A 26,007-nucleotide genomic window follows, 5' to 3' on the forward strand; every position below is an offset into this window, starting at 1 on the left:
TTTCATTATTTTAGAAAGCTTTCTGTTGCTTCAGTCAGCTGTGACTTTCAGCAGGTAAGCCGTGGAAGGATCCAACTAGGTGGTCTGGGCCCTGAGCACAGTAGGCACTCAAGAAACATGTTTCAAAGGAAGAAACGGACTTTCTACAGTAAGACTGTCATGGGGGAGCCTTAGGTTATGATTTTAGGAGTCAGGGGAAAAAAAAGGAACTGTGAATTTAGGAATCAGATGGGGGAAAGAAAAAAAAAAAGACCTGTATTCTTTTTTTTCTTCTGGATGACAGCTCTCGAAAGCTAGTGTGTGCTCAGTTGTGTCCAACTCTTTGCAACCCCATTGCCTGGAGCAAAAATACTGGAGTGGGTTGCTATTTCCTCCAGGGGATCTTCCCAACCCAGGGATCGAACCCATGTCTCCTGTGTCTCCTAATTGGCAGGCGGATTCTTTACCACTGAGTCACTTGGGAAGCCTGTCAAAAGCTAGTGAGACTCAGGCTGTTATGTTTTAGATACTAAACATATTTAAATTTTAAATTGTTTAAATTTTAATTTTTGCCTGTATAAGAAAATTTGTGCACGTGTCTAAGGGTTACAGACACATTAGCTTCTCCTAACAGATCATCTTTCACTAGGCTGCTCTTCCTTTAACATCTCAGTATTTAGAGGAAAGCATAATTAAACAGTGGTCACACAGAAGTCCTTCCTTAAGATACTTTCAACCGTTTTCTTTTTTGGCAAACCTACTGGCTTCACGTGCAGTTATGGCATAACAAGAAAAGGGAAGGGGGCCCTTTACATATTTAAGGCTTCAAATCTGGGAAGAACTAAAGGCTGGAGGGCAGCTCTTCTGTTCTGTCACCCTGGGATTACCCTCTGGTGTGGAAGCTCTACTGGATGGAAGCCTTCCTGTTACAGTACATTCTTAAGGCCTCATGAAGAAGTACTTGAAACTCCGTCTGAGTTAGTGGCTAACAGGTTTCTGGCACTCTTCCTTTCCTACGGTTTCTTTCTGGAATGAACTAAACCAGTATCAAATAAAGGTTATTATGAAGCAAATGTTTTCATCTGAAATTTCACAGTACATTTAAATAGGTTATACTCCCATCACTAATTCCGATACTTCTGCTGAGTGAAAATCTAACCCATATTGCACTTCTTTTGAATAATGTTTTCAACAAGCAGAGTACAAAATAAAATGTAGAACGATTAGGTTTGAAAACCTATGTGCAGTCTCCCGGATGCATTAGTTTCGATTTTTGGCACCTGTGTGGACGCGCTGATGCTGGATGAGGTTCGTACTCTGGGTGAAGCTTTTGCCACATATGCGGCATGCATAGGGCTTCTCTCCTGTGTGAATCCTCTGGTGCTGAATAAGGCATGTTCTCTGGCTAAAATCTTTGTTGCATGCATTACATTTATAGGGTCTCTCTCCAGTATGAGTTCTCTGATGCTGATTAAGTGATGAGGAATAAATGAATGCCTTCCCACACTCGTTGCATTTGTAGGGTTTCTCTCCAGTGTGAATCCTTTGATGCTGAGTAAGGTTTGCACCCTGTCTATATGCTTTCCCACATATGTTGCATTTAAACGGTTTTTCTCCATTGTGAATCCTCTGGTGCTGAGTAAGGTGAACGCTCTGGCTGAATGCTTTCCCACACACGCTGCACTTATAGGGTTTCTCCCCAGTATGTGTTCTGTGATGCTGGGTGAGGTTTGCACTCTGGCTGAAGGCTTTCCCACATATGCTGCATATATAGGACTTCTCTCCAGTGTGAGTGGTCTGGTGCTGAATAAGTGTGGAGGAATGAGCAAAGGCTTTTCCACATTCGTTGCATTTGTAACACTTCTCTCCAGAGTGAATTCTCTGATGTCGAATAAGGTAAGTGCTCTGACTGAATACTTTCCAGCACTCATTGCATTTATATGGTTTCTTTCCTGTGTGTATCTTTTGATGTTGGAGGAGGTGTGTGCTCTGGCTAAAGGTCTTCCCACATTCATTGCATATGTAAGGTTTTTCTCCAGTATGAACTCTCTGGTGATTAATGAGAGATGAGCTGTGGCTGAAGGTTTTACCGCATTCCAAGCACTTGTAGGGTTTCTCTCCCGTGTGTGTCCTCTGGTGGATGGTGAGGTGAGCACGCTGGCTGAAGTCTTTCCCACAGTCATCACACTTGTAGGGTTTCTCTCCCGTGTGGATCCGCTGGTGTATGGTAAGGTGGGCACGCTGGCTGAAGGCTTTCCCGCACTGGTGGCATTCATAGGGTTTCTCTCCCGTGTGCATCCTCTGATGTGCGATGAGGGATGAGACGTGTCTGAACTCCTTGCCGCACTCTTCACATTCGTAAGACTTCTCTTTGGCATGGCTGTTTTGGTGTGCGATGAGGGATGGGTACTTCCTGAACCTCTTCCCACACACCTTACACTTGTAAGGCTTCTCTCCAGGGTATATTTTCCTGTGCACGATGCCGGGGATGAAGGTCTTGTCTTCATCGTACATGAAAGTTTTATTGTCTGACTGGGTACCAAACTGCATAATTAGGTTTGAATGCTTTTCAAAATCACTTCTATATATATCATATTTATAGTCTTCTACAGAACTACCTTCTTGTGAAAGGACTGACTTCACACTGCAATGTCTCCTTTTGGTGGGAATTCTCCTGTAGGTCTCTGCCACTTGCCCCTCCATTCTGTCATCATAGTCAGAGGGTTCTTCCAGTTTGATGGGCTTGATTCCATCCTTTTTGAGTTTAGAAACATTTTCCACCAGAGTACACTCTTGGGCTTTGGTTTCCCATTCTGAAATTAACAAAAAATATATAAAAAAGTCTTCCTCTGTTTGGAGAAAGGAAACTACTAAAGTAGAAACAAAATAATGAACATGAATAAAATGCCCAAAAAGACTGGCCTTGACAGCCTCATAACATGGTCCTCAATGTGCAGGCAAGGAGGATAAAACGGCAGAAAACAGGCCTAAATAGTTGAAGGAGGACCGGCTCCTCCCTATTTAACACCAGCATGGAGTTACTAGAATAGGTGAGGTCAGGCAACAGAGTTAAGAAGTGAAAACAGATGATGAACAATGTGGCATGACTTTCATTACGTAATCATTTATAATCATATAAGTTAACTTACATAGCAGGTCATAAAGCAGGCTGGCTGTCACCACCCCTCCTTCCAATCTACCCTGCACACCCTCATGATATCCTGGGCAGTTTCATGGCGTGTGTCCCTGCTTTAACACTTAGAGTAACTCCTACAGCCTTGGAGCAGTGGTCCAGACCTGAAACACATCAAGTGACTGGGACCCTCCCAGACATCCTGAGACAGAAACCCTGGGAGTAGGGCTGAGCCCTCCAGGAGGTTTAAATCACACTGAAGTTTCAGGATCAGTGGCTTAAAGGATGAAAGTTAAAGGAAAAAAAGTTAAAATACCTCCATTCAGTACTCAGGCCGCAAATAATCTACCCTTTTCTATTGTACTCTCCCCTCTTCCACACCTCACATTCACCTTAAAGTCTGAAGTTATCCACATAACTTACAACTGTGTCCTCATCATCTTCTGAAGGTGCCACTAATTTCAGATTTCTCTTATGTCACCTTCATCTATTAAGAAAGATGCTATGGCCCAGCTCATGTTTCTTTCTCCTTCTCAGAATCCTAAAGTACAGATTAGGTTGAATCATAAAAAAGTGCCTTGTATATAGGTCAATATGGCAGAATATCAGCAGTTTCATATAGTTCAACTTAATATAATGTTAGGCCTATGGCATTAGTTGGCCTTACATTATTTCATAGTTTTGTGTGTTTATTTCCAACTCAGATGCAAACTCTGGAAATGGCTTATCCTTCTTTTACATTTCCTTCAGAAAAAGGCATAAGACTCTGGATATGGAGGCCACTCAAGTGAACCTGGTAAAATAAATGACAATATCTTGTTGTAAAATGAAATCAGATGAAAGCATGCGCATGTGCGTGCACACACATACACGGACCCCAAAACCTGACTGCAAAGCCATCATATGTTCATTTGTTGATGCCAATGTTTCATTATGATGACTTAAAACAGATTTAAGCTACAACACCTTTGAAATCAGGTAAGAAACTTGTAACTTGAAAATATTAAGAATTATATAATGAAACATCAAATAGAGTTCATAATACAGTACAAACAATACTGGATAGTTCAGAAACTTTCTAAGATGCAGATCAAAGGAGGATATTTACAAATACATCCATTCAGTAGACTCATCCATCAATAAAGGACTAGTTAGAATAGGATATAATGGAATAGTAGGTATATTGACCTGAAAAAGTGTGCAGGACATATTAACAGGAAAAAAAGAGAGAAAATGGTATGTAGGGAAAGATCCCATCAGTGTAAAGATGTGTATCTCCGACTCCTCACCCCAAACCAGCGCCTTCTCCCCTCAGATCAGCACTCTCTGCATGCCTGCACATACATGTGGTTAAGGAAAGGGAGACATATAGTTCATTACTCTGCCTCGTGCTGCTTTGATTTACACACTACTTTTACTGCTTTGATTCAAATACAAAAATTAGACATTACAAAATGCTTAGGAGTAATGTTAAATGAAAAAAGCAGTATCGTGACTAGCATGAAAACTCATTAGAACTAGGTAAATATTACCAAGATGCCAACAATGGGATTTCTAAGCTTCAAAAAATATTTTCTGATTTTCAAGAACTTGCCTGTATTTGTTTGTTATTTAGTACTACAAACGTTGATGTATTACTTCATCTAGTGGAAAAAAATTTAAAAACAACTTCCTTAAACCAGGATTTATTACTCCCTCCTTAAAAAAAAACCAAAATGAAAAAAAAAAAAAAAACCAAAATGAGAATGTTAATGGAATGCATGGGAAAGTGTGTGTGTGTATGTGTGTGTATATGTGTGTGTATGTGTGTATATATATACACATGTGTATACACACACACATGTATATACACGTATACATACACACACACATATATGTATGGCTTCTGAGGTGGCTCAGCAGTAAACAATCCACCTACCAATGCAGGAGATGCAAGACATGGGTTCCATCCCTGAGTTGGGAAAATCCCCTGGAGCAGGAAATGGCAATCTGCTCTAGGATTCTTGTTGGGAAAATACCATGGACAGAAGAGCCTGGAGGGCTACATTCCATGGGGTTGCAGAGCTGGACACAACTGAGCGACTGAGCACAAACACACAAGTAGTGTGTGAGTATAAAGATGTGATAGTCCTAGAAACTGGGTTTAGCTTCTATGTGATCAGAATCAGTCTATGACAGAATGCTCCATACACCTGAGAAGGAAGTACTAAAGTTATAATTAGGGACTTCCCTGGTGGTCCAGTGGCTAAGACTCCAAGGTCCCAAAGCAGGGGGCCTGGGTTCAATCCTTGGTAAGGGAATTAAATCCCACATGCTGCAACCTGGTGCAGCCAAATAAATAAATAAATAAAATAAATAAAGTTATAATTAACAAGCTTAAAGTAACAAGCCTGAATGATGACGACAAAGAAATCGCTATTATAAGCATACATTCTTAAACCAACGAGACCATTAAGCAGGGCTTAAATATGTGTATATAACTAACCAGAAAGGATGAATTAAAAGCATAAGGTATCACACAGTGGTGTAATATTTCTAGCAGGAGAGAGCAGTGTTGATCAGGCTATCAAGGAAGGGATATCAAGGATGGGGGGAGGTCTGGTCTGAACCTGAAGAAATAGGTGGTCCTGTATGATGTAAAGAACCATGAAATTCTGAGACAGGACTGACCATCAGCGACCAACACAGATGCTCAATCTGTGAGTCATCCAAGTTCCCACTCCTCAAGCATGACTGATGAGATGTTGTAACCAAAGGTTCAACTCACACTTCTCTGAGCCACTAAGAAAGTAAAACCCTTAGAGGCCCCAAATCAAGTAAAAGCACAAGACTGGGATGTTGGAAGTTGACGCTGACTGCCCGAGACACTCCTCCACCCTGTTGATGGCCTCCAGCTGCCCATTAAGGGTGCAAGGGGTTTGGGGGCCAGAAGACAGAGCCCGTAGCCAACCAGGAGGGGCAGCGGGCGGGAGCCTGTATGCTCTGTGCCACACCCTATAGAGGATGGGCTAGAAAAACAAACAAACGCAAAACCTCACCTCAACTGAAGGAGAAAAGGAACTTGCCTTTCTCAGTTTTGTGCTCCTTGGTGAGAGCAAAATCCCCCCCAATAGGCCCCCTTTTGGGGTTTACAGCCTTAATTCAACCTGATCGTCTGAAAAACTGAAGTGGCCCCAGAGGGGCAGTGCCTCCCAGAAGACTGTCCTGACTGCCGTGCAGGGCTAGTTCCATCCTGCCACATGTTTTCTCAGTATTTAAGACTGTGCTGAAATCACTCCCTAAATAATTTGGTGTATATTTTGTGTCACTCTGCCAACTAAAGCCGATAGGCTGTAAATTATAAGAAGAATTAGTTTTTCAAATAGCACCCTTAAAATACCTGGCGATCAGATAAAGCTAACTTTTTAAAAAAGTGAAGCAATCTGCTTAAAGGGAGCATATTATTCTCTGTCATTACTATTTAATTTACTGTTACTACTGTATTCCAGCGTTGATACTGGTAGACAACCAGAAGTCAGTGCCTTAAAAAAGGAGGGGTGATGGATAGGAATGGAAATGCAAATGAGTACTATGTACTTCTTTTCTACACAAAAGGAGAGCTAAGACTATATTTATGACTTATCTCTGCAAAGAGAAACACAGAAGGATAAACCAGAGACAAGGGAACAGAGTAAACTGCACAGAGTGGGTTGGAATATGGCAGGAGGGAAGAGAGCACACGCCTTTCTCTACAGTCTTGACTTCTGAACCATGATAATGCTTTATAGACTCAAAAATGTAAGATTAAACAAAAAACAATCAAGAAATAAGAAAATACTAAAACTGAACACTTTACATCAAACTGTTAAGAAAACCAGAAGGGAAGAATTCAAGTAACTACACCCAGCACCCTTGGTGGATATCCTTGTGTATCCTTGGTGGACTATCTCCTGAGGACAGGAAGGCATTCTGAATATTACCTGAACAGTCTGTTATTTCAGCGATATAATTCTGAAACCATTCTTGTGTGTATTATTATGGCAGAGCAAATGAGCAGACAGATATACTGATGCTGGGAACCAGGTGACTCGCTGTGTGGGAAAGGAAGTAGAAAATGGATATGGGAAGGTATAAGATGGGCCTTGTCATGCTGGACTGGAATGTGAGTTACCAGTATGAATCCAGGTTTCAAGAAACCTACACACATATTTCATAGTTCTACCTACTGAACTGATCTAGAAGCAGTGGTACCCAGGATAGTGAACACCCTCACTGCCCAGATTTTGGCTTCTCATCACTAATCTCCACTACAATGAACCACTGTTCCTCAAAGAAATTCCAGGTCTAAGGTGGGCATGAGGTGTGCCTGCAGACCATCCTCCACCAGGAAGCCAGGAAACACTGAAACATGGATGGAAATGCCTCAAAAGGACATGGACTTGGGCTGAAAGGTGGCCATCACCCACATTTGGGACAACTGATAATTAAAAGCAACTCCCCCACCTCACAAATGGAATGGACCACAAATACACTGAATTTTAAAAAATTCCGTTACTCCATAGTGACACGTACACATAAGAAAGGGATGGGAGGAGGGACAGCTGTTTTTTACAGAAAAATAATTTCAAAGAGATGAAGAATTAGAAAATCACTATTTTTAAACCTGCAGTGTAATAAAGCAAAGATCTTCAGTGGACGCTACGAACCTTAAATGAAAGATCATCAGGGACTAGAATAGTCATTCTAGGTGTCAGTACACAGATGACTACACAGATGTAGGAACTGTGTGAATGTGGCAAACAGGTAGAGACTTCTGTCCGTATAGCTCTGGCTTTACATAGTTTTACAATTTCTAGTCTTGTAAACATGTTATCTTTTAAAATAATTAGAAAATAAAAAAGGAAGAACTGAGGTAGGAGACTGGAGGCAGGTGGATACAGGATTTTGTCAACAGACAGAGTAAAAGAAATTCAAAAAGACATCGAAAGGGTTTGAAATTTAAGATCTTAGGGGACATTCATGCGTGCTTAAGAATACAGGGAGGGAACACAAGGAAAGCCCCAGACAGAGCTCTAAGAGAGGGAAACTAAGGGTCATGGAGAAGTACAAAATGATACATAGTAGATCTTTTCCTGAAGAGGGGATCTGCAAAGAAGCGTCACCGAGCAGCTCAGTCGTCTTGACCAGCTGGGGTGTCTCTGTGTACAGTGAGCGACTCGGCCATATTTAAAAACACATCTAACACACTTAGCATAACACAGGCTCTTAAGCACAAAGAATCTCGTCCACTGGTGGTTCTCTCACCTGGACTTGGGCCTTCTAGAATTTCTTTTAGCACCATCCACGGTTCTTCCAACATGGGGATCACAGTTGGTCTATACACTGTAAGTCCTGTCCAGGAGGAACAAAATCACTTTTACCCTGGAGATAAACAGTCATACTACTTTTATTAACTGACTCCTTCTTACCCATGAGGACAGACCTCTTACAGGAAAAGAACGGTTCACAGACACGATCTCATGAATGAGGTCACTGCCCTTTTGAAGCAGGGACAAAAATCTCCCACCACCCTGGAGGATGCGTGTGCAGAGACTGTCGGGGAGGCAGGCGTTGGGCAAGGCATGGGGTGGTGGTCCTGGGGGGCCGTGCATCGTGGTTCCTGATGACCTTTCACTTTGAAACCTTTCATCTGGGAAAAGGGAGCAGAAATTGGCTGTTTCTGTGCCTGAACAGATGAGCATGTTCACCTCTAGGCCCAACCCACTTTTGAGAGCTGAGGAAAGACAGACTCTGGCACGTGTGTGGTTGGGGGGCACAGACAGACGCTCACCGAGAGAAACCATGTTCCAGTAGTTCTGCAGTGTCACGGTCTTGTACAATTCCTTCTGCACAGGACGCATGAGCTCCCAGTCCTCCTGGGTGATGTCCACCGCCACATCTTTGAATGTGATAGATTCCTGAAACATCAGAAGGGCACAGTGATGGCAAAGGTGTGTGCATGGTGGGGGAACCACAGAGTCTTGAGCACTGGCAGGACCCTAAAGGTTACTACCCAATATTCACCCAGTATATGGATGAGCAAACTCAAATGGCCTAGAGGTATGAAAATAAAATCAAATTTACCATTTTTAGTGCAGGCATTGGCAGTTCCATCTTAAAGAAAAAAGGGATGTGAACATAGATGACAGAGCTGAAAGGTTCGGCTTTTCAAGTGCTGTCTTATGAATTAATAAAATGCGTTATAATTTGACATTTTAAGATATTTTGTCTGCTCTATTATGAAAAGTAGAGCCCTTCCTCTTCCTTTCTAAAATAAAACTGGTACTAATAACCACACTGAACTACTGAACTTACAGAACATCTTCCAGTCTGGTCAAGTTAGCATCCCTCTGTTCTTCCTTTGTTAAAAAAAAAAATTCTTGGTTACTCTCATATGTTTTTCAAATAAATCTTCTTTCTTTAAAAAACTGTATTGGGATTTTCAAATCACAGTTAAGTGTAAAATTTAGGGAGAGCTAAAATTTTACAATATTTAAGGCTTCTTCTTTCATGTCCCATAGAATAACACAGGATTGCAAAATTTATACTATCTTGAGTTCTGGCTACTTTAAATTTGAGGGGGTAATACTATGAATGGAATCTTTTATTTCATTCTAAGATCTGACTTTTTCAGGTATATAATAAAATGATTATAATTTTTGTAAGCCATTTTCTGTAGCTGTCACTTTACTCAAATTTTCCATTATTATTTCTAACAGTTTTCCCCTTGATTTCCTTAGGTTTTTTGGGTAAACATTCATATTATCTACAAGTAATAATTTTACTCTGGTTATCAATTTCTTTTTTTTTTTTTTGGTTATCAATTTCAGACCACATATACTTTTACAGTAAACCTTTCTCTTAAGACGGCCTGAGCTGCTCTTCCTTAAGATAACAGAGACTCATAATCAACAGGAACACCGCACAAGTCATGGCCTTTAATTACCTGTTAAAGAAAAATAATAACTGTTGTTTAATCTCACTGCAGTCTTCTTGATGACTTACTGTAGTCCAGACTAATGGGTCTCATAGTATTTAATGCTCACAATCCAAGAGGAATATTCTTTCACTGGAGTTGAATAACTCGGGCTACGAGTAGTTAAGCATCTTTGCCCCAAGTCACAGGTTCCATGGCAGAACCCGGAACCAAATCTAGACTCACATGGCTCTGGAGGTCAATGCTGTAGCCTCCATGTGATACTGCTTCTTGAAAATAAAACAGCACCCCTTCCTGCAGTGAGGAAAGGGGTGATCAGAAGAAGCAATGGGTCCTGTTTCCTGTAAAAGGCACTCACCTACCTTAACAGGCCAGGGAGACTTAAGTTGAAAACTGAGGCTTAGGTCTTTTGAGAGGACTTCTGGGGTCACAGAAGGTAGAGGGCCAGGTTAGAATATGTCCTCACACACGAGGGAGGCATTTTACAATCACAGAAGGAACTGACACTCCTCTGGTGGTCCGGTGGTTAAGACTTTGTACTCCCAATGCAGGGGACACCAGGTTTGATTCCTGGTCAGGGAACTAGATCCCACATGCTGCAACTAAAGATCCCAAGTGTTGCAACTAAGACGCCCAGCAGGCAAATAAATAAATAAATGTTTTAGAAAGAAAGAAAGGAAAAAACTGACACTCACTTTGGTAACCAAGTCATTGAACCACCCTGCCTGGAAAGCTTGTCGTCCTTTGGGGTCGTCCTCTGGGGTCTCTTGGGAAAGGGTGAAGTTCTGAGGAGCAGCTGGGAAAGAGAGAGAAAGACCATGATGGAGATCAGAGGTGTCTGAAGAGCCTCGGAAACTCTTCACCAGTAGATGTCTATGTTTTCTTAAAGCGAAGAGGAGTCAGAAGGAAACCAGAAACAGCACTCCTGCTGCGAAGAAGTAGAGGGAAGAGGCAGTGACTCACCTGAAGACCCGGGCGCAGGCCTCAAAAACAATCTGCTCTGGGACTCTGGAATAGGTGCCAAACTCACAACTTCCCACTAAACCCTCACGTGATAGAAATTTTGCGAGTTGTCTTTTTACTTAGTAAAGAAATATTCCCTGGACATTTCCTAGCTATTTGGAAGCATAGGTTAAAAAACTAAATAAAATCCAGTTTGCAAAGCAAATTATTTACCAGCAAAAGGTTCAAACCTCTGCAGGGAACCTCCTGAGGGCTCACACAGAGGTCATCTATTGTGCCTGGCCACTGTTTTACAAGACACATCGTCTGTGTTCAGAGAACATGTGCTGGGTTCTGAGCAGGTAGAAGGCAAATGCCGTGCAATAGGGGGTTCAGGTGAAGCGGGTCCTCACTCACTCCCTGAGCTCCGTTCTCCTGATCACGTCCAAGGGCTGTTCTCTGACATGATGGCTGTTTTCTTGGACCACCCTGGGCTCCTCCCCGCTCTGCCCTACAAGTCTTACCTTCTTCTTTCAGAATCTGAGTCAAGTCCTCCACCAGTGTCACCACCTCCTCACTGTTCCTTGGGTACTGGGACTTCACCCACGTCCGAACCTCCCCAGGCAGGATGCTCAGGAACTGCTCCAGAACCAGCAGCTCCAGGATTTGCTCCTTTGAGTGAATCTCGGGTCTCAGCCACTTAAGGCAGAGCTCTCGGAGCTGGTTCAAGGCTTTCCGAGGACCAGCCAGGTCTGGGTACGGGAAGTTCCTGAAATTCTGCCGACAGGTCTCAGTGTCACGCAGGAGTCTCAAGGCGAGGATTTCCTTCTCAGCATTTCGGGGTCCGCTCTGAGCCTTGTCCATCTTCCATGTTAGCAGGACTTGGGCGCGAGAAGAACTGGTCTTCCTCCTGCTTGGGGAGAACATTGCTACAAACAGGAGAGTCAATCTGGCAACAGCCTTTATTTCTCCAGGTCAGAGCCAAGTGCTTGAAGTCACATGCTAGAGCCACCAAGACATTTAAGGAGGGCTGCTGCAGCCAGGGGCTGAACAGAGGCAAGGAGGAGTCAGCTGTCTTCCTTACAAATTCTGAGCCCAGAATTCGTAGGGATGGGGAAGAGACCCTGAAACACAGGAATAGACCACAAAGTCAGGAATTCCTGGTGCTCTCTGCCAGACACACAAACAGAAATAGCTGACCTAGAGACCTTACCAATTGGGCACCAGTTTGGGACTGCCATAAAAGAGTGGAGCTAGATGCAATGACTTGAATCCTGAGCAAAAACACAGGTCAAACTTCTAACTTGTACAGGAAAAAAAAAAAGCCTCAGTATATTAGTCATTGATATTACACAAGCTGTAATGACTGAAGTGACTCTCAAAAACAACAGCAAATCTGTTACTTCGAACAAACTCGGAGAACTTTTTAAAGAGCTCAAGGTTGGGGAAAAGGGGCGAGCCATCCACCTGCTCTGCATATCGATGACGGCCAGTCCAAGCCCATCACTACCTGAGGTCTGGGACGGGAAAGAAGCAGAGGGGACCCGTGTGACTTGAAGCCCGTGCACAGCTTCTACAGGACAATTCTTTAGGAATACATTTGGAACCAGTTTTCCCACGGAAAACCTCACTGCAGGCCTGACACCACCTGTCCACGGTCTCCACCTCCAAGCCCCCCTCAACTGCACCGTGTCCCCTAAAGCCGGCTGCTCACTAGGCCTGCTGGGCAGAGGCGCCCCTGGCCTGCTCACCCGGCGGGGTCCCCCTAACTCCGCAGTCTGAAGGTCGGGGGCAGCTGCGCGGGGTCTGCCCCGCAGCCCCCACCCCTCAGGCCGCCCGCATCCTAACCTGTGGCCGGACCAGCGGACACGCAGCGGAGCGGCCCTAGAGGCCCGGGGCAACAATGGCGGCAGGCGCTGCGCCTGCGTGGTGGGCTCGGTTCCGCGCTGCAGAGGGGCCTCCGCCCGCCACGTCTCGTCCTGGAGGGCACGGAGCCTGGGCCGGAGCCGCCCGTCCAGCCCGGTCCTAGGAAGCCCGGCCCGGAACCACCGAGCCCCGGCTCCGCCGCGACCTCGCCTCGGCGCCACTGCGCATGTGCGCAGGGAGGACGCTGCGCGCCCGCGGAGCCAATTGGAACCCGCGCCGGCCCCCCGGCCGGAGCCGCGGATAGTGGACCCGTTTCCGTGGCAACCTCCTCCACCCACCCCCTGTGAATTGCTCCGTAGCCGGCCAGGTTCTGAGCGGTCTTTAAAGTTCCCCTGGGCAGAGGCCGGTCTGGTAGACGACTGAGAGAGAGGTCGGGGAGCAACGGCATCTTGAAAAAGGGGTGGGAATGAGGGGGGTGGGGATGGGGGGCGGTTGTAACCCTGCGCGAATCAACCTGAGAAAGTTGGTGCCTGAGTTCTAGAGGAAGGATGGGCAGGGAAGATGTGGGTCTTAAGGCAGAAAGACCCAAAGTGCTGGTTTTTTACTATTCACTATTAAAGACTCTGAGTCCCTCCTCAGGAATCTGATTCTGAGACTCTCAAATTGGAAACAAGAACAACGTCCTGCATCACGTTTATACTCACAACATACCAAAAAATGCCTGAAAATAAAAGTATGAAAAACATCCAAGTGTTCACATTATCTATGGCTGTGTTGGCAAATCACCCCCAAACTTAATGGTGTTAAAGAAGAAGCATTTTATTATGTTTATGGATTCTGTGGGTCAAGAATTTGGAAGGTGAACAGTGCCTGTGGCTTTTCTCTGATCCGTTCTTTCTGGAGCCTCAGTCGAGAAGATGATTTGATGGCAGGGAGGGTCCTCTTTCAAGCTGTATGTACTCACATGTCTCCTGGTTGGGCCAAGATGGCTTAAGGATAAGCTCAGTTTGGACATGTGGCCTTTTTGACAAGAAGGACTCAGCTGGCAGCTGAGATGGCGGCTTTGGGCTTCAAGAGCAGATGTACTAGTAAGCAAGAGAGAAGCCCGTGGCTGATTAGAATATAGCTGCAGAAGTCACAAAGTATGACTTCCATCATACTCCTGGCCAAAGGCATCACAAGTTGTGTGGAATCAAGTGGAGGCAGATGTTGACTCCATCTCATGATGCGTAGAGTGTCAGAGTCTTACTATTACCTCACCAAGCAAATCTGAACAACAAAAAAGTTGGGTAGTGTGATGATCTTTGATGTGTCAACTTGGCAAGGCTACAGTCTCCCACTATTGAATCAAACTCTAACCTAGATAGTGTTGTAAAGCTACTTGTAAGTGTGGTTAAAGTCCATAAACTGAGATGAATTAAGTAAAGGAAATTATCTTATTAAATTAGTTGGGTCTGAATCAATCAAGGCCTTAAAAGCAAAATTGAGGCTTCCTTGATGAAGAAAAAACTCTGGACAAAGCTTCCAGCCTGCTCTTCCCAACAGATTGCCCTCCAGGTTTTGAACTTGCCTAGTCAGCCTCCACAATCTAGTAAGCCAGTTTCTTGCCAAAAGAAGAGAATCTTTTAGTATGTATGCCCTACTGGTTCTGCTTTTCTGGCGGAACCCTAACTGATGCAAGTAATAAGCCGAATTTCTAACAAAATAGAATCTTAAAAAATCATTAGGGGAGGGACTTCCTTGATTGTCCAGAGGTTAAGAATCTGCCTTGCAATACAGGGGACTCATGTTCAAACCCTGGTTGGGGAACTAAGATCCCACATGCCTCGGAGCAACTAAGCCAGAACACCATAACTACTGAGCCCCCATGCCACAACTCGAGTCTGCGCAGAAGGAAAGGTCCCACATGACGCAACGAGGATCCCACATGCTGCAACCCAGACCTGACGCAACCAAATAAGCAAATAAAATATTTTAAAAATCATTAGGGGAAAAGATAAGCATGGTATCAACTTCATAACAGTTATAAAACTTGACAGAGAAGACATATCATCTTAAATACATGTCTCTAACAATAATACCTCAAAAGATACCAAGCAATAACTCATATAACTACAGAGAGCAAAACAAAAATCAAAACTGAAGCTAGAAACTTTAGTACACCCTGTGGAGCACACTGTGATGGGCTGTAGCACCCCGCTCCCCAGCCGTCTGTGTGTTTGGCTGCTGATGGTCCACAATAAAGTATTTCCCTGGGAATTGTCCTGGCTGAAGCAAGCATCCTGTCTCAGGTCACATGTCCTACCTGGGGCAGCCACATCTAGTGGTGCTCACTGTGGGGGTTCAAAGACCTGCTCCCCTTGCCTCAACTTGCAATCTCTCTAAAGGGCCATCCCGCTAAAGACTAGCAGGGAGGCACTCTTTCTGCCCCCTTCCGTTGTCTATGTCAGAAGCTTTCTCTATCTCTTTTATATTTTAATAAAACTTTATTACACAAAAGCTCTGAGCGATCAAGCCTTGTCTCTGGCCCCGGATTGAATTCTCCTCCGGAGGCCAAGAATCCCAGCGTCTTTCAAGGTTCAGCAACAACCTTTCATGAGGATGGGGGAGGGAGCAATTTCAGGACTGGAATTGAGTGGTTATTACCAGAAGCCATTGACAAGAAAAAGCTGAGGGTGATTAACCACCCATTTAAGGTGAAGTGTGAAAAGCAGAGGGCTTCTTGAAGCCTGAGGCAAAAATGTAAGAGTAGCATAACTTCGGCTGAGTTGGATTCTTGATCCCATGGAGGTTTTCTATGCCAAGGTCAGGACCTTGTTCGCAAAGGAGGAAACCCAGAGACTCGGGATGGGGACATTGGGTTGATGTGGACAAATATCTGTAAACACCAATCCCTCTGGATTTTTGGGGCCTGCAAACGTGACCCACTCCTCTCGGTCTTGTTTGAAGATGATGCAGAGGAAGCTTCTATTTTGTGATAAAACCTGTGTCCCCTCACAATCTACTTTCCTCCCCTCCTGATCCCTAGACCCATAACTAGGGTCAAGTCATCATGACAGCCCACAAGAGAAACGCTGGACGTGGTAAGAGATGAAGATGACTATTCAGCTGCTGTGGGCCCTGGTCAACCTGCGTCTGCAGGAACCAGGAGGGTATGGTCTGGATCCCGAGGATGCTGGACCACAGAGCGTAGAACATACAGCTGGGTGTGGAGAGTTCATTGGAAAGGAGCACACGCCTGTGATAAGGGTTTACACAATCTGCCAAGGGTGTCAGGAGGTGGTGCTAACACAGTGGTGGTGAGAAAAGCTTGGAGAAATGATGTCTCCACACTGAGCAGAGAGGCCAGAATCATTTGGCAAATGGTGGAAAAGACGGTTAAAAGGTTCAAAGAAGTGGACAGTCCAGAACAGGCAGAAAATGTAGGCGTGGAAAACGTCCGCTCCGTTTCTTTGGAAGATGGGGGAAGCCCCTCCGTGGAGATACAGAAAGGGCTGTTGGGAGGGGGCACCAGCGTCATTGAAAAGCTCTGTTGGGCCTGATGTAGGGGGTTCCTTACAGAACCAGGCTCACCGAATATCAGAGATCAGGCTTACAGAAAGAGCAGAAAGGCCAACGTGGAAGGCGGGTGAGCAGGTGAGGGGAGCGCTTTATCTTCAGAAAGCGATGGGGATAGTTACTTGAACACAGTGTCTTCACAGTCACGACACGGGTGGTGTTCAGTCTACACGACCAATGGGATAAAGGCTGGATGATCAGGAGGTCGAGGTTAGCCTTTACCTTTACTGGCCAAAAAAAAGAGGAAATACAGAAATTAATCAAGCTATGTTGGAAAGTGGAGACACTGCTATGGTCTCTTCGCAAAGGAAAGATAATATAAAAGTGCTGTGAACTGCCCAAGTTTACGTAATTTAGATGAAACGGAAAATTCAATTCCCCGGATTCGGCAGGCAGCCGGCCTCCCTGCGCTGCCCACCTGTGGTCACAAGAGGGCGCACGAGCCCGCCCTTCATGACCGTCCTGGCGCGCAGGCCTGTTCCGCCCGTGCTTGGGGCGCCTAGTCCAAGGGGAAGGAAAAGGCTTAGAGTGAGCTTCCCGACTTATCTTGCAGAAGCTTTCGTTTAATAGAATGTCCCTATGTTTCATTCTTTACCTTCTCACAGTACCAGGATTTATTTTACAACGATAGCCGCTCATTGAGGCGTTTGAACGTCGTACTCATAACTTGAGGGAGCCTTTTGTAAAATAAGACAAAATCTTATCGGGTTGCCAGGATGTTTCTTGGCAAGAGTAGTGATCACAAGAAGACAATACATCAAAGAATATGTGATCAGAGATTTCAAGGGCCATTACAATTATCTGCATTTGGGAGTGAAGAATTCTGCAGAGCAGACTGAATGTTACCTGAATGAGCCGCTCGTCTATCTTCACCTGTGAGTTCCTATTGCTTTCATCAGATAAATCACAACATTGAATACGATTCTATATATTCTGCTCATGTTCATATGATCCCTAAAAACGAAACCAAAAGGATAAGACTCTTATAAACCAAGGAAAATGAAACAAAATGTTGACGGAATTACTGCTGTATGTTAATTGTATTTAAATATTGTGATTATTCAAAGCTATTATATTGCTGGATAATGTTAGCCAAGAATTTAACTAAAATTGCTCTTTAAAAATTTGTTAAATGACTTGTCTATTGCACCTTGGTGAGGCTAGGGGGAAAAACAAAAATTTTTTAGCTTTGTTAAAGGTACTATAAATGTGTTCTGTATTAAAGTGTCACAAAATCATACATTTCAAATAACCATCTGGCAACGGATGAAGATCAAGGTGTTTTTGCACAAAGGACTTGCCACTCTGATTACCCACATGTGTCCTGAACATCATCCCCATAAATGAAGTGAAGACTTGAATTACCTCTCAGCCTTTGTAAGTAAGGCTGGCATCAGTTGCCCCCAGTTAGGACTCCTGAAGTGCCTCTTCCCATCCGAGCTGGTCTGCAGGATAGAGTAGGGTGCAGTGTGCAAAGATCCGGTTACACGCATTTGCTGTCAGCAGATACTCCATCTTACCAACTGTCTTGAGATGTTTCAGCAGTCTTGGGGCCTGCGGAGCACTGCTGTTTACACCAGGCCGAGCCTCTGACTGGGGCTTCACCAGCAATGGTTGGATTTCGGCAAGGTCCCCTTGTGAAACTCGGAGGCAGCTAACACAGGACCCTTGCCCAGGCTCCAGAGGGCCCATTATAGGTTCCCTAGGATACCCTGTCAAACCCTGTTCCCTTTACCACGACCTGGTCCCACACCGATCCTTTATACTGCTTAAGGAGATGGTAGTCCTGGGCTGGGAGTCCTGTGGCCACCAGCTGTGGAGCTGATGAGTGCAGTAGAGTCTGGGTCCTGGCTGCCAGCTTCTAGCTGCTTATTCTGCTTCCCATTAGCCCTTCTTTTCCAAGCTGGCTGCTGCTCCTTCTTCGTGGTCCCCAACATCACGGCCATCCAGATTTTGCAAAGCTTCCAGGATGACCTTCATTAGGGACACATCTCCCTGAGTTTGGGGACAAGGGGTGCTAAAATACACACAGCTGGGAATCACCCAGACTAGACAGCGAGGTGTCTTTACACCTGGAATGTGCCTGTGAGGGGTTTAGGATTTCTTGGAATTCTAGGATTTGTTGGAAAGGGTTGTGTCCCTAGAAAGAGGGAGGAGCTCCCTCAGGGCCAGCCCCCAAATCCCACCTTGCACGTTAGGTCTGAGTTTGAGTCTTCCTCCAGTTCAGGGAAGTGGATTGAGAGTTTATGCCAAGCCATTGGCTCTCTGTGGGACTCCTTTGGGAAGATCGGACCTCCTGAGGAGATGCTGAGGGTTCAAAGGCCTGGTGTGGTCTGTGGTCGGAAGCGCTGAGGCATCAGTGCATCGCTGTGGATCATTGAACCTGCATGTCCTGGGGGTTGGGTGGGGGTGGGAGGGAGGATGCTGAAGGCTGTGGCTCCACTTCCTTCAAGGGCAGAGAGAACCAAGGTGTTTCAGCACCGAGGTCTGGACAGCGCCCTTTGACCGGGCTTGAGGTGCCCTAAGGGGTGGTGTACACACCTCTCTACCAGAGTGTGGGTCTGGCAAGGGAGGCCAGGGAGGGAGCTGGGCCTGGCGCGCTGATGGTTCAGGGCCAGACGGCAGGCAGATCCTGGTAGAGCCGCCCCAGAGCAGCGTGCCAGGCATGACCCTGGGGCCACTCCACTCCTGTGCAGGTAAGAGTGCTCCCCATGTCTACCCCTTCCATTGCCTAAGTGCAACACGGTGTTAAAATGGGTATTTCTGCTAAGAATATAAGACAGCAGAGATCAGATACCTAAAGTGAGATGTGAGGCAGGCCGCCATGCAAAATTGACCCCCCGGGAAAAAAAGTGGCTGAGAAACTGTTGGGAGACTCTTACACCCCTCACCTATAGTGAGAGCATCAAAGCAGTTCTGGAAAGGACTGAAAAGGATTTCTAAACTTTTGGAAAGATGGTGGGGGGGTGGCTTGTCCCACAGATCAAACCTAGTGACAGTGATTTTAACAGGCCGCCTGGACAGTTTGATATGGGTCACCTGGTGTTTGGGGGGGGGGGTACTCAGTGGTCTATTTTTGCTCCCCTGGTGGTCCAGCAATTTAGACTCTGCACTTCCACTCCAGGGAGTGTGGGTTTGATCGCTGGTCAGGGAACCAAGATGCCACTTGTTGCGTGGTGTGGCCAGAAAGTAAAAAGGTATCTGCACGCTTTTTAAAGCACAAATTTGGGGGCAAAAGATGCAAGAATTCTTCCCATGATCGAGACATGCTCTGTGTGCCTGGGGTAGGGGATAGGGGGCTGGGAGTTTGGGGGAAGCTCCTCTTAGGTGCCATCTGAGGGGTGGCCTGGAGGGCTGATCACATCTCCTAAAAGAGCATCCTAAAGGCTTCCCCAGTAGAGAGCAACTAGCTGAAATACTATTTTCTCCAGGGCTAAGTGAAATCCAGGAGATAGAGCCTCAGCCCTGAGGGAGTCTCTTAAAATTCCACCAAAGTCGGAGAGAGTAGGGTGCTGCTGAAGATACTGACCGTGGAGAGTTCCCTGCACCCGTTTATCCTCCCTTCCCTGCTTTGACTCAGAAGTGCTCCGAGAAACTTCAGCAAGACCAGGAGGGAAGCGGCTTCAACTTTAATTCATGTTCAGAGACTTGACTGTTACATAGGATGGTTGTAATCACAGCCTGGGGGAGTGTTTCTTACGTGAATTTGTCTCTCACTCTCTTCACCCACCTTTGCTCCATCATCCATGAGAAGGAGAACTAGAAACTGAACACCTTTTTGAGGAATGATAGGAAACAGTCACTTTATGATCTCAGCTCACCTTATACATGTTTAGAACACCCTCTGAAACAAATGGCCAGTCCCATTTGCTTCCAGTCCTGATTCCTTGGAGACAACACATACAGCACCGGTAGCTCAGCATCTGTCAGGAGAGCATCTCCCTGGCCAGGTGACGTGTCCCAGGTCTGAAGATAAGGAAACATCCTCAGTGGGAGAGGCAACGGGCCAAAGAAAAATTTTATCATATACTGTATTTGTGGCAAGGCTGTGCCATCTTCATTTTTTAAAATTCATTTTAAAAATATTTATTTGGTTGCATTGGGTCCTAGTTACAGCATGTGGGTGGGACCTAGTTCCCTGACCAGGAATCAAACCCAGGTTCCCTGCACTGGGAGCATGAGTCTTAGCCACTGAACCACCAGGGAAGCCTGTATGCCATTTTAAAATGCTACCTTCCTTTCAAAATGAAGCAGTACAGCTAGTTTGGTGTGAAGCAAGAATGTGTAAGTAGATTAATGGAACAGAATAATATCTAGAAATTTAAAAAATGTTAAAATATTTGATGCCTTGGTGCTAGCGGAATAAACCTTTGAAGTTAATTTTAAGACAATTTTTCTTTTTCTTTCTCTTCATCCCTACTTTTTCTTTCTAAAAAGTGATACTTTAACCACAAAAAATACCCTTGCCCCAGTTTTTCTAATAATGTATGCTGCTTTATTTTCTCAACTGGAGGAGCAAGTGCTTATTCATGTGTAATAAATGAACTGAGTTAAAACTGATAACTGAAAATCCACTTTTATAACAAAAATGAGATTGTATTGGTAAAATATTATCTGACAATTACAACCTTTTACAGTTTGACTTATGAATATACAAAAAGAGAATTTTATCAATTCACATGAGAAACTTGAAGGACACCATTAAAACTTTGATAAAGTTTGCTTAGAACTAATTCTTAGGCTAGAATATCTACAAAATAGATTTGACCATACAATTCTTTTAAAAAATATTTATTTACTTGGCTGCACCAAGTCTTAGTTGCATGCAGGATCTTTAGTTTCAGCATGAACCCTTAGTTGGAGTGGAAGTTATGGCATGTGGGATTTAGTTCCCTGACCAGAGATTGAATCCAGTTCTCTGCACTGGGAGTGCAGTCTTAGCTACTGGGCCACCAGGGAAGTCCCTGAATGTAAGATTCTTGAAAGAAGAACAGTCTTAAGAGATTTCTGAGTGTTTGTTTGGTATTAAGTTAAAATGTTACTTTTAGGAGATTTAAGTGAATAGAAAGGGGTTGTTTTCTGCCTTAGCCAAGGAGGCAAGACCCACTTAAGACATTTAAGTGTAAACTCATGCTGAAATGTGAGATCTCTTGGATTAAGTATTGCTTCTACTGGTTCACAGTAGCAGGGGAACCTCAAAGAGAAGAGGAGAAAAGGTCACTGCAAGAAAACCCTAGGGGATAGCCTCCTGAGCACTGGGAGATGGGGATGAGCGCTGTGCCCCAGCCTGTCCTCTGGTCAGTGGATTTGAGAAGGGATCTGGGCAGCCCCCTCCACCCCCAGGGAACAGAGAGCAAGATCAGGCATAGCAGAGCCCCATCTGATGCCTCTGAACAGATTTTAGAGAAGGCCAAGAGTAATTTCAGAGTATGAGTAAGAGAGAAAGGCACGTTGTTTGTTTATTTTTAAATTCTGAAGAACTAGGAAAAGAGACTAGTTCATGACAGAAGAAAGATACAACAATGAAAATGATGGAAAGGTTCAGATTTTTTGTTTCCCCAGAAAAATAGTAGGAGACTTCCTTCGAGGTGTGGCCTCCTTAAAAATGAGGTTTGACTTTGAGTTTAAAACAGAGGAGAGTAAGACAGGGGATGCCTTTTGGAAACTGAAATGACAATAGCAGGATCAAGTGCTCTCTGAAATTGCAGAGCATGGAATCCCAGATGGCGGACATGCCTGAGAAGATGCCCAAAGGGCAGAGAGAATATGAAAACAGGAGACAATCTGAGAGGAGATTACGGAAGCAGAGGATGGAGCAGCATGATTATCCATCCAGGTGGTGGGAATTATCCACCCTATGGAAAGGTGAACACACTCCTGGGAAAAGTCTAGAGCAAAAGGAACTGAAGCAATACTGAAAATATGCTAGGAAACTTTTCTAAACTGGCTGAAAAGTAGTCTTTTATAATTATTTTAATTTCCTCTGGTCTTGGGCTATGTTCCTTTATCTCCATAGCTTTGAGTATGTGAGCAATGCAATTTAATAAAAGCTTTTTGATCATAGGTTAGTTAGTCTCACAGGTTAAAAATAACTTGTTGAATTTTAATTTGCATTTCTCCAACCATATAAAGAAGTTATTTTCATGTGTTTAAAAGTAATTTACATTTAGTTTCCCAGTAACTCTCTTGTCCTGTCTTCTATTGTGCTGTTTGCGTGTTAACCACTCAGTCCAGTCCCACTCTTTTGGACCCTTTGGGCTGTAGCCCACCAGGCTCCTCTGTCCATGGGATGGGTTCTCCCAGCAAGAATACTGGAGTGGGTTGCCCTTTCATTCTCCAGGCGATCTTCCTGACCCAGGGATTGAACCCAGGTCTTCTGCATTGAAGGGAGACTCTTTACCAACTGAGCCACCAGGGAAGCCTGTACTGTTTATCTCTTTTTAAAATAGCTCTTCGGGTGACAAGGGGCTGCAGTGCTCAGTTCACACCCCCAGGAGTCTTCCAAATCACCCCTGTCAGATAAGAAAACGACACTATTGCAGAGGAATAGGAGCGCAGAAGCACGAACCAATCCTAAGCGGTTCAAAGTCCTAGGTTCGCTCGGTGGGAAAATGAGAAGCTATGACCCCGACGTGATTTGAACACGCAACCTTCTGATCTGGAGTCAGACGCGCTACCATTGCGCCACGGGGTCACAAAGAATACCTGAATTTTGATCCTTTAAGGCTCCTCAGTCCCGCCCATCCAGGTCGCTTCTCGGACTAAACCCTTTGCTTTCCGGGTGAACTTCTGGTCAAGCAGAAAAAGACCGAGAATTGGGCGGGGGACATGGCTGTGCGAGCTCCCAGGACTCCTGGCCCACCCAAGCCCAGGCGGGGAAGCAGCTGCAAAACCCCAGGTCCGGCCGGTGCGGGGGTGCGGTGAGTGCGGTACCGGTTCCCGCCGCTGAAAACCGTTAAAGAGGGGAACAAAACCGGAAATTGGCGGGCACAGCTAGGAGGTGACTTTGGAACTTGGCAAAAAATTAGATGCTCCTGTGTCCACCCCTCGCCCCATCCCCCGTCATTTTTGAACATTACATAAGAGTGCAGTAACAATTAAAATCAATAATCCCACCACCCGCTGTAAAGCATTTTGATGTATTTCTTTCCAGATTTCCAACCTACTCCAGTATTCTTGCCTGGAGAATTCCATGGGCAGAGGAACCTGGCAGGATACATGGGGAGCCGGACACGACTTAGCGACTAAACCACCACCACATACATGAGTGTCCACCTGTGTGTGTTAAACCTCCTTTGCTGTAAAGTACAGCAGTTACAGAAATTGGCAGAAAACAGAAGGATCGCAAACCCTTGCTCCCCCCAGACCTGCCAGCCACCCCAAGAGCTTGACATCTGCCTTCCTCCCCCACAAGCAATCGACCTGGATGTCTATGGAAAGGTCTTCCTTGCTTCACAGTTTTATCACTCAGATGCGCATCAGTAAAAACTGATGGTGGTGTTCTGTCTGGGGCGTGTGTCACTTTTCATCCACCCCGTTCTCAGATTTCACATTTCTGTTGTCAATGTGTCTTGTTACTAGAGAATGCTGACTTACATCAGTTAGTTATGCTTTCCATGGTGGTCCTCTGCTGTATGCTACTATTTCCCCCTTGGTAATTAATAAATATTTCGGGGATAAATGCTTTCAGGCTATGCAAGCTGTTTCTCTTCAAACTTGCACCAATTTTAGCACCCAGACTTGACTGCAACAACTATGACTGTGGTGTTTGTCTCATGGTCATTTTCTGTTTCCCTTTTTCCATCTATGTTCATCAACATAATTCTTCTATGGGAAAGAAGTGGTACTTCTTGGGGTTTTCCTGGTGGCTGGTTAGTTAAGACTCTGCACTTCCATTGTAGGGGCTGCTGGTTCGATTCCTTGTTGGGGAACTAAGATTCCCTCAGGACTAAAAAGTTGAAAACAAAAACAGAAGAACTGGTACTTCTCTTCCATTTACTTAGGTATTACATATTCATTTATTTATTTGCATCAATACAGATTCATGGATATTTTAAAAATTTATAGTTTTAATCCATGTGTATTAGTTGCCCAGTCCTGTTTGACTCTTGGCGACCCCGTGGACTGGGGCCCGCCAGGCTCCTCTGTCCATGGGATTTCCCAGGCAAATATACTGGAGTGGGTTGCCATTTATTCCCCCAGTGGATCTTCCCAACCTAGGGATTGAACCCAGGTCTCTTACATTGCAAGCAGATTCTTTACCATCTGAGCTACCAGGGAAACTCTTTTAATCCACAGAATATCATTTTTAATAATGTTTCTGAAAGTCTCCCAGCTTTGGCTCCAAGTCCTTCTGGTTGGTTTATGTGGCCTTTTGACATCTGCATCCTGTATCAGCACTTTTTTAGTTTCTGACACAAGATATCCCAGGATTATTTTTTAGTTTCCCTGCATCAGGAATTAACCAGAAAACCATTTCTCCAAGGAGCTCTGGTTCATGTTTTTGGAGTATGGTTTTATGAAATCAAGATCTGGTTGTTAGGTGTGCTCATTACAATGGGCTGTCACCCTCCTTTTCTTTGAAGCTTCTCTGACACTGAGAAACACAGCTCTCATTAGTCATAATATATGCACTTATTATACATATGCAAACATACATATACGTGTTTCAGAATTACTAACCTATGCACCTGTAAGAAAAGATTTACTAAGAGGATTACCTTATATGTGTATGGCTTTTTGTTTTTGCCTTTAGCTTTACAGGCAAAATACTGTTTTGCAAAGTTATTTACATTAGTTCTTCTCTTCCCCAAGTCCTTCATGCCTGGTTATATTATTTATCTGTAGTACAGTTAGGTTGTTACTTTTATATTCCATTTCTGGTTCATGCAGGCACATACTCCCTGATTACTTTTAATTATTTTCTTTAAACTTCGGCATTTGTAAAATATTACCATGGTTCTAAGTGCCAGAGCTGTGTGAAAGGGTATACTAAAAACTGTGTCACTCTCTTGTCATCTCTATTACCCAGACTCATTGCCCTCTTCTTTCCAGCTCTTCACCAACTACAGCTGTAGGTAACTAATGTTTTCAGTTTCTGGTTGATCCTTCCTGCATTCTTTTGCACAAATGGGCAGGTATATGTTTATTCTATTACACCCTTTTCTTTCTTAGATAAAGGATAGCACACTATAATTATTATTTTGCTTTTTTTAGCTTAGCGAAAAGGAAATCACTCCACAACAGTTTGTTGAGATCTTTCTTTTCTTTCTTATAGCTACACAGTACTTTCTGGTGTGGATGCAAGCATAGCTTACTCAACCACTTTCCCATAGTTTTTCATAATATTTCCAAGATTCATCCATTGTTGCTGTATGTATCAACACTTCATTCTTTTTTAGTGCCTAATAATATTCCATTGCATAGATATATCAAATTTTATCTACCAGATTGGTACAGTTAAAATCTACCAAAATACCAAATGGAGATTTTTTCAAATACAGGAGTAATCAGATTCTCCCCTTTACCGGTTTTTAAAAAATTGTTGAAGGTTGTAGTAATCTATTTGTTTTTG

General features: G+C 44.4%; 1 protein-coding gene and 1 non-coding gene across 12 annotated transcripts; both read right to left on the reverse strand.

The window, feature by feature from the left end:
• Positions 1–342: 342 nt before the first annotated feature.
• Positions 343–13,094, reverse strand: ZNF287 (zinc finger protein 287). 11 transcript variants are annotated; one of them, XM_043473473.1, is made up of 8 exons: positions 10,763–11,676; positions 9,985–10,076; positions 9,446–9,489; positions 9,215–9,305; positions 8,922–9,048; positions 8,574–8,780; positions 8,396–8,482; positions 343–2,792 (listed from the first exon to the last, which is right to left on the reverse strand). In XM_043473473.1, the coding sequence occupies exons 4-8, from the start codon at positions 9,242–9,244 to the stop codon at positions 1,240–1,242; spliced, it is 2,004 nt and encodes a 667-aa protein (XP_043329408.1). In that variant the 5' UTR covers positions 9,245–9,305; positions 9,446–9,489; positions 9,985–10,076; positions 10,763–11,676; the 3' UTR covers positions 343–1,239. The 11 variants fall into 11 exon arrangements, with proteins under 11 accessions (XP_043329408.1, XP_043329402.1, XP_043329360.1 ...); XM_043473467.1 differs by having other exon boundaries at positions 9,215–9,309; XM_043473425.1 differs by lacking the exons at positions 9,215–9,305; positions 9,446–9,489; positions 9,985–10,076 and adding an exon at positions 12,858–13,094 and having other exon boundaries at positions 10,763–10,863; positions 11,534–12,133.
• Positions 13,095–23,055: 9,961 nt separating this feature from the next.
• On the reverse strand, positions 23,056–23,127 carry TRNAW-CCA. Its single transcript has one exon. It is a non-coding gene; the product is annotated as a tRNA-Trp (tRNA).
• Between the last annotated feature and the right edge of the window lie 2,880 nt (positions 23,128–26,007).

This window comes from Cervus canadensis, chromosome 1 (assembly GCF_019320065.1).
Source record: "Cervus canadensis isolate Bull #8, Minnesota chromosome 1, ASM1932006v1, whole genome shotgun sequence".
Taxonomy (NCBI): Eukaryota; Metazoa; Chordata; class Mammalia; order Artiodactyla; family Cervidae; genus Cervus; species Cervus canadensis.

What these genes read in the sequence shown, in the direction of transcription:
- ZNF287 (XM_043473425.1), bottom strand. Translation starts at nt 11,936, where the DNA reads ATGTTCTCCCCAAGCAGGAGGAAGACCAGTTCTTCTCGCGCCCAAGTC. An exon ending in CTGGAACATGGTTTCTCTCG is followed by an intron (nt 8,781 to 8,921) that starts GTGAGCGTCTGT and finishes CCCTTTTCCCAG; the next exon opens with ATGAAAGGTTTCAAAGTGAA. An exon ending in CCGTTCTTTTCCTGTAAGAG is followed by an intron (nt 8,483 to 8,573) that starts GTCTGTCCTCAT and finishes CCTCCTGGACAG; the next exon opens with GACTTACAGTGTATAGACCA.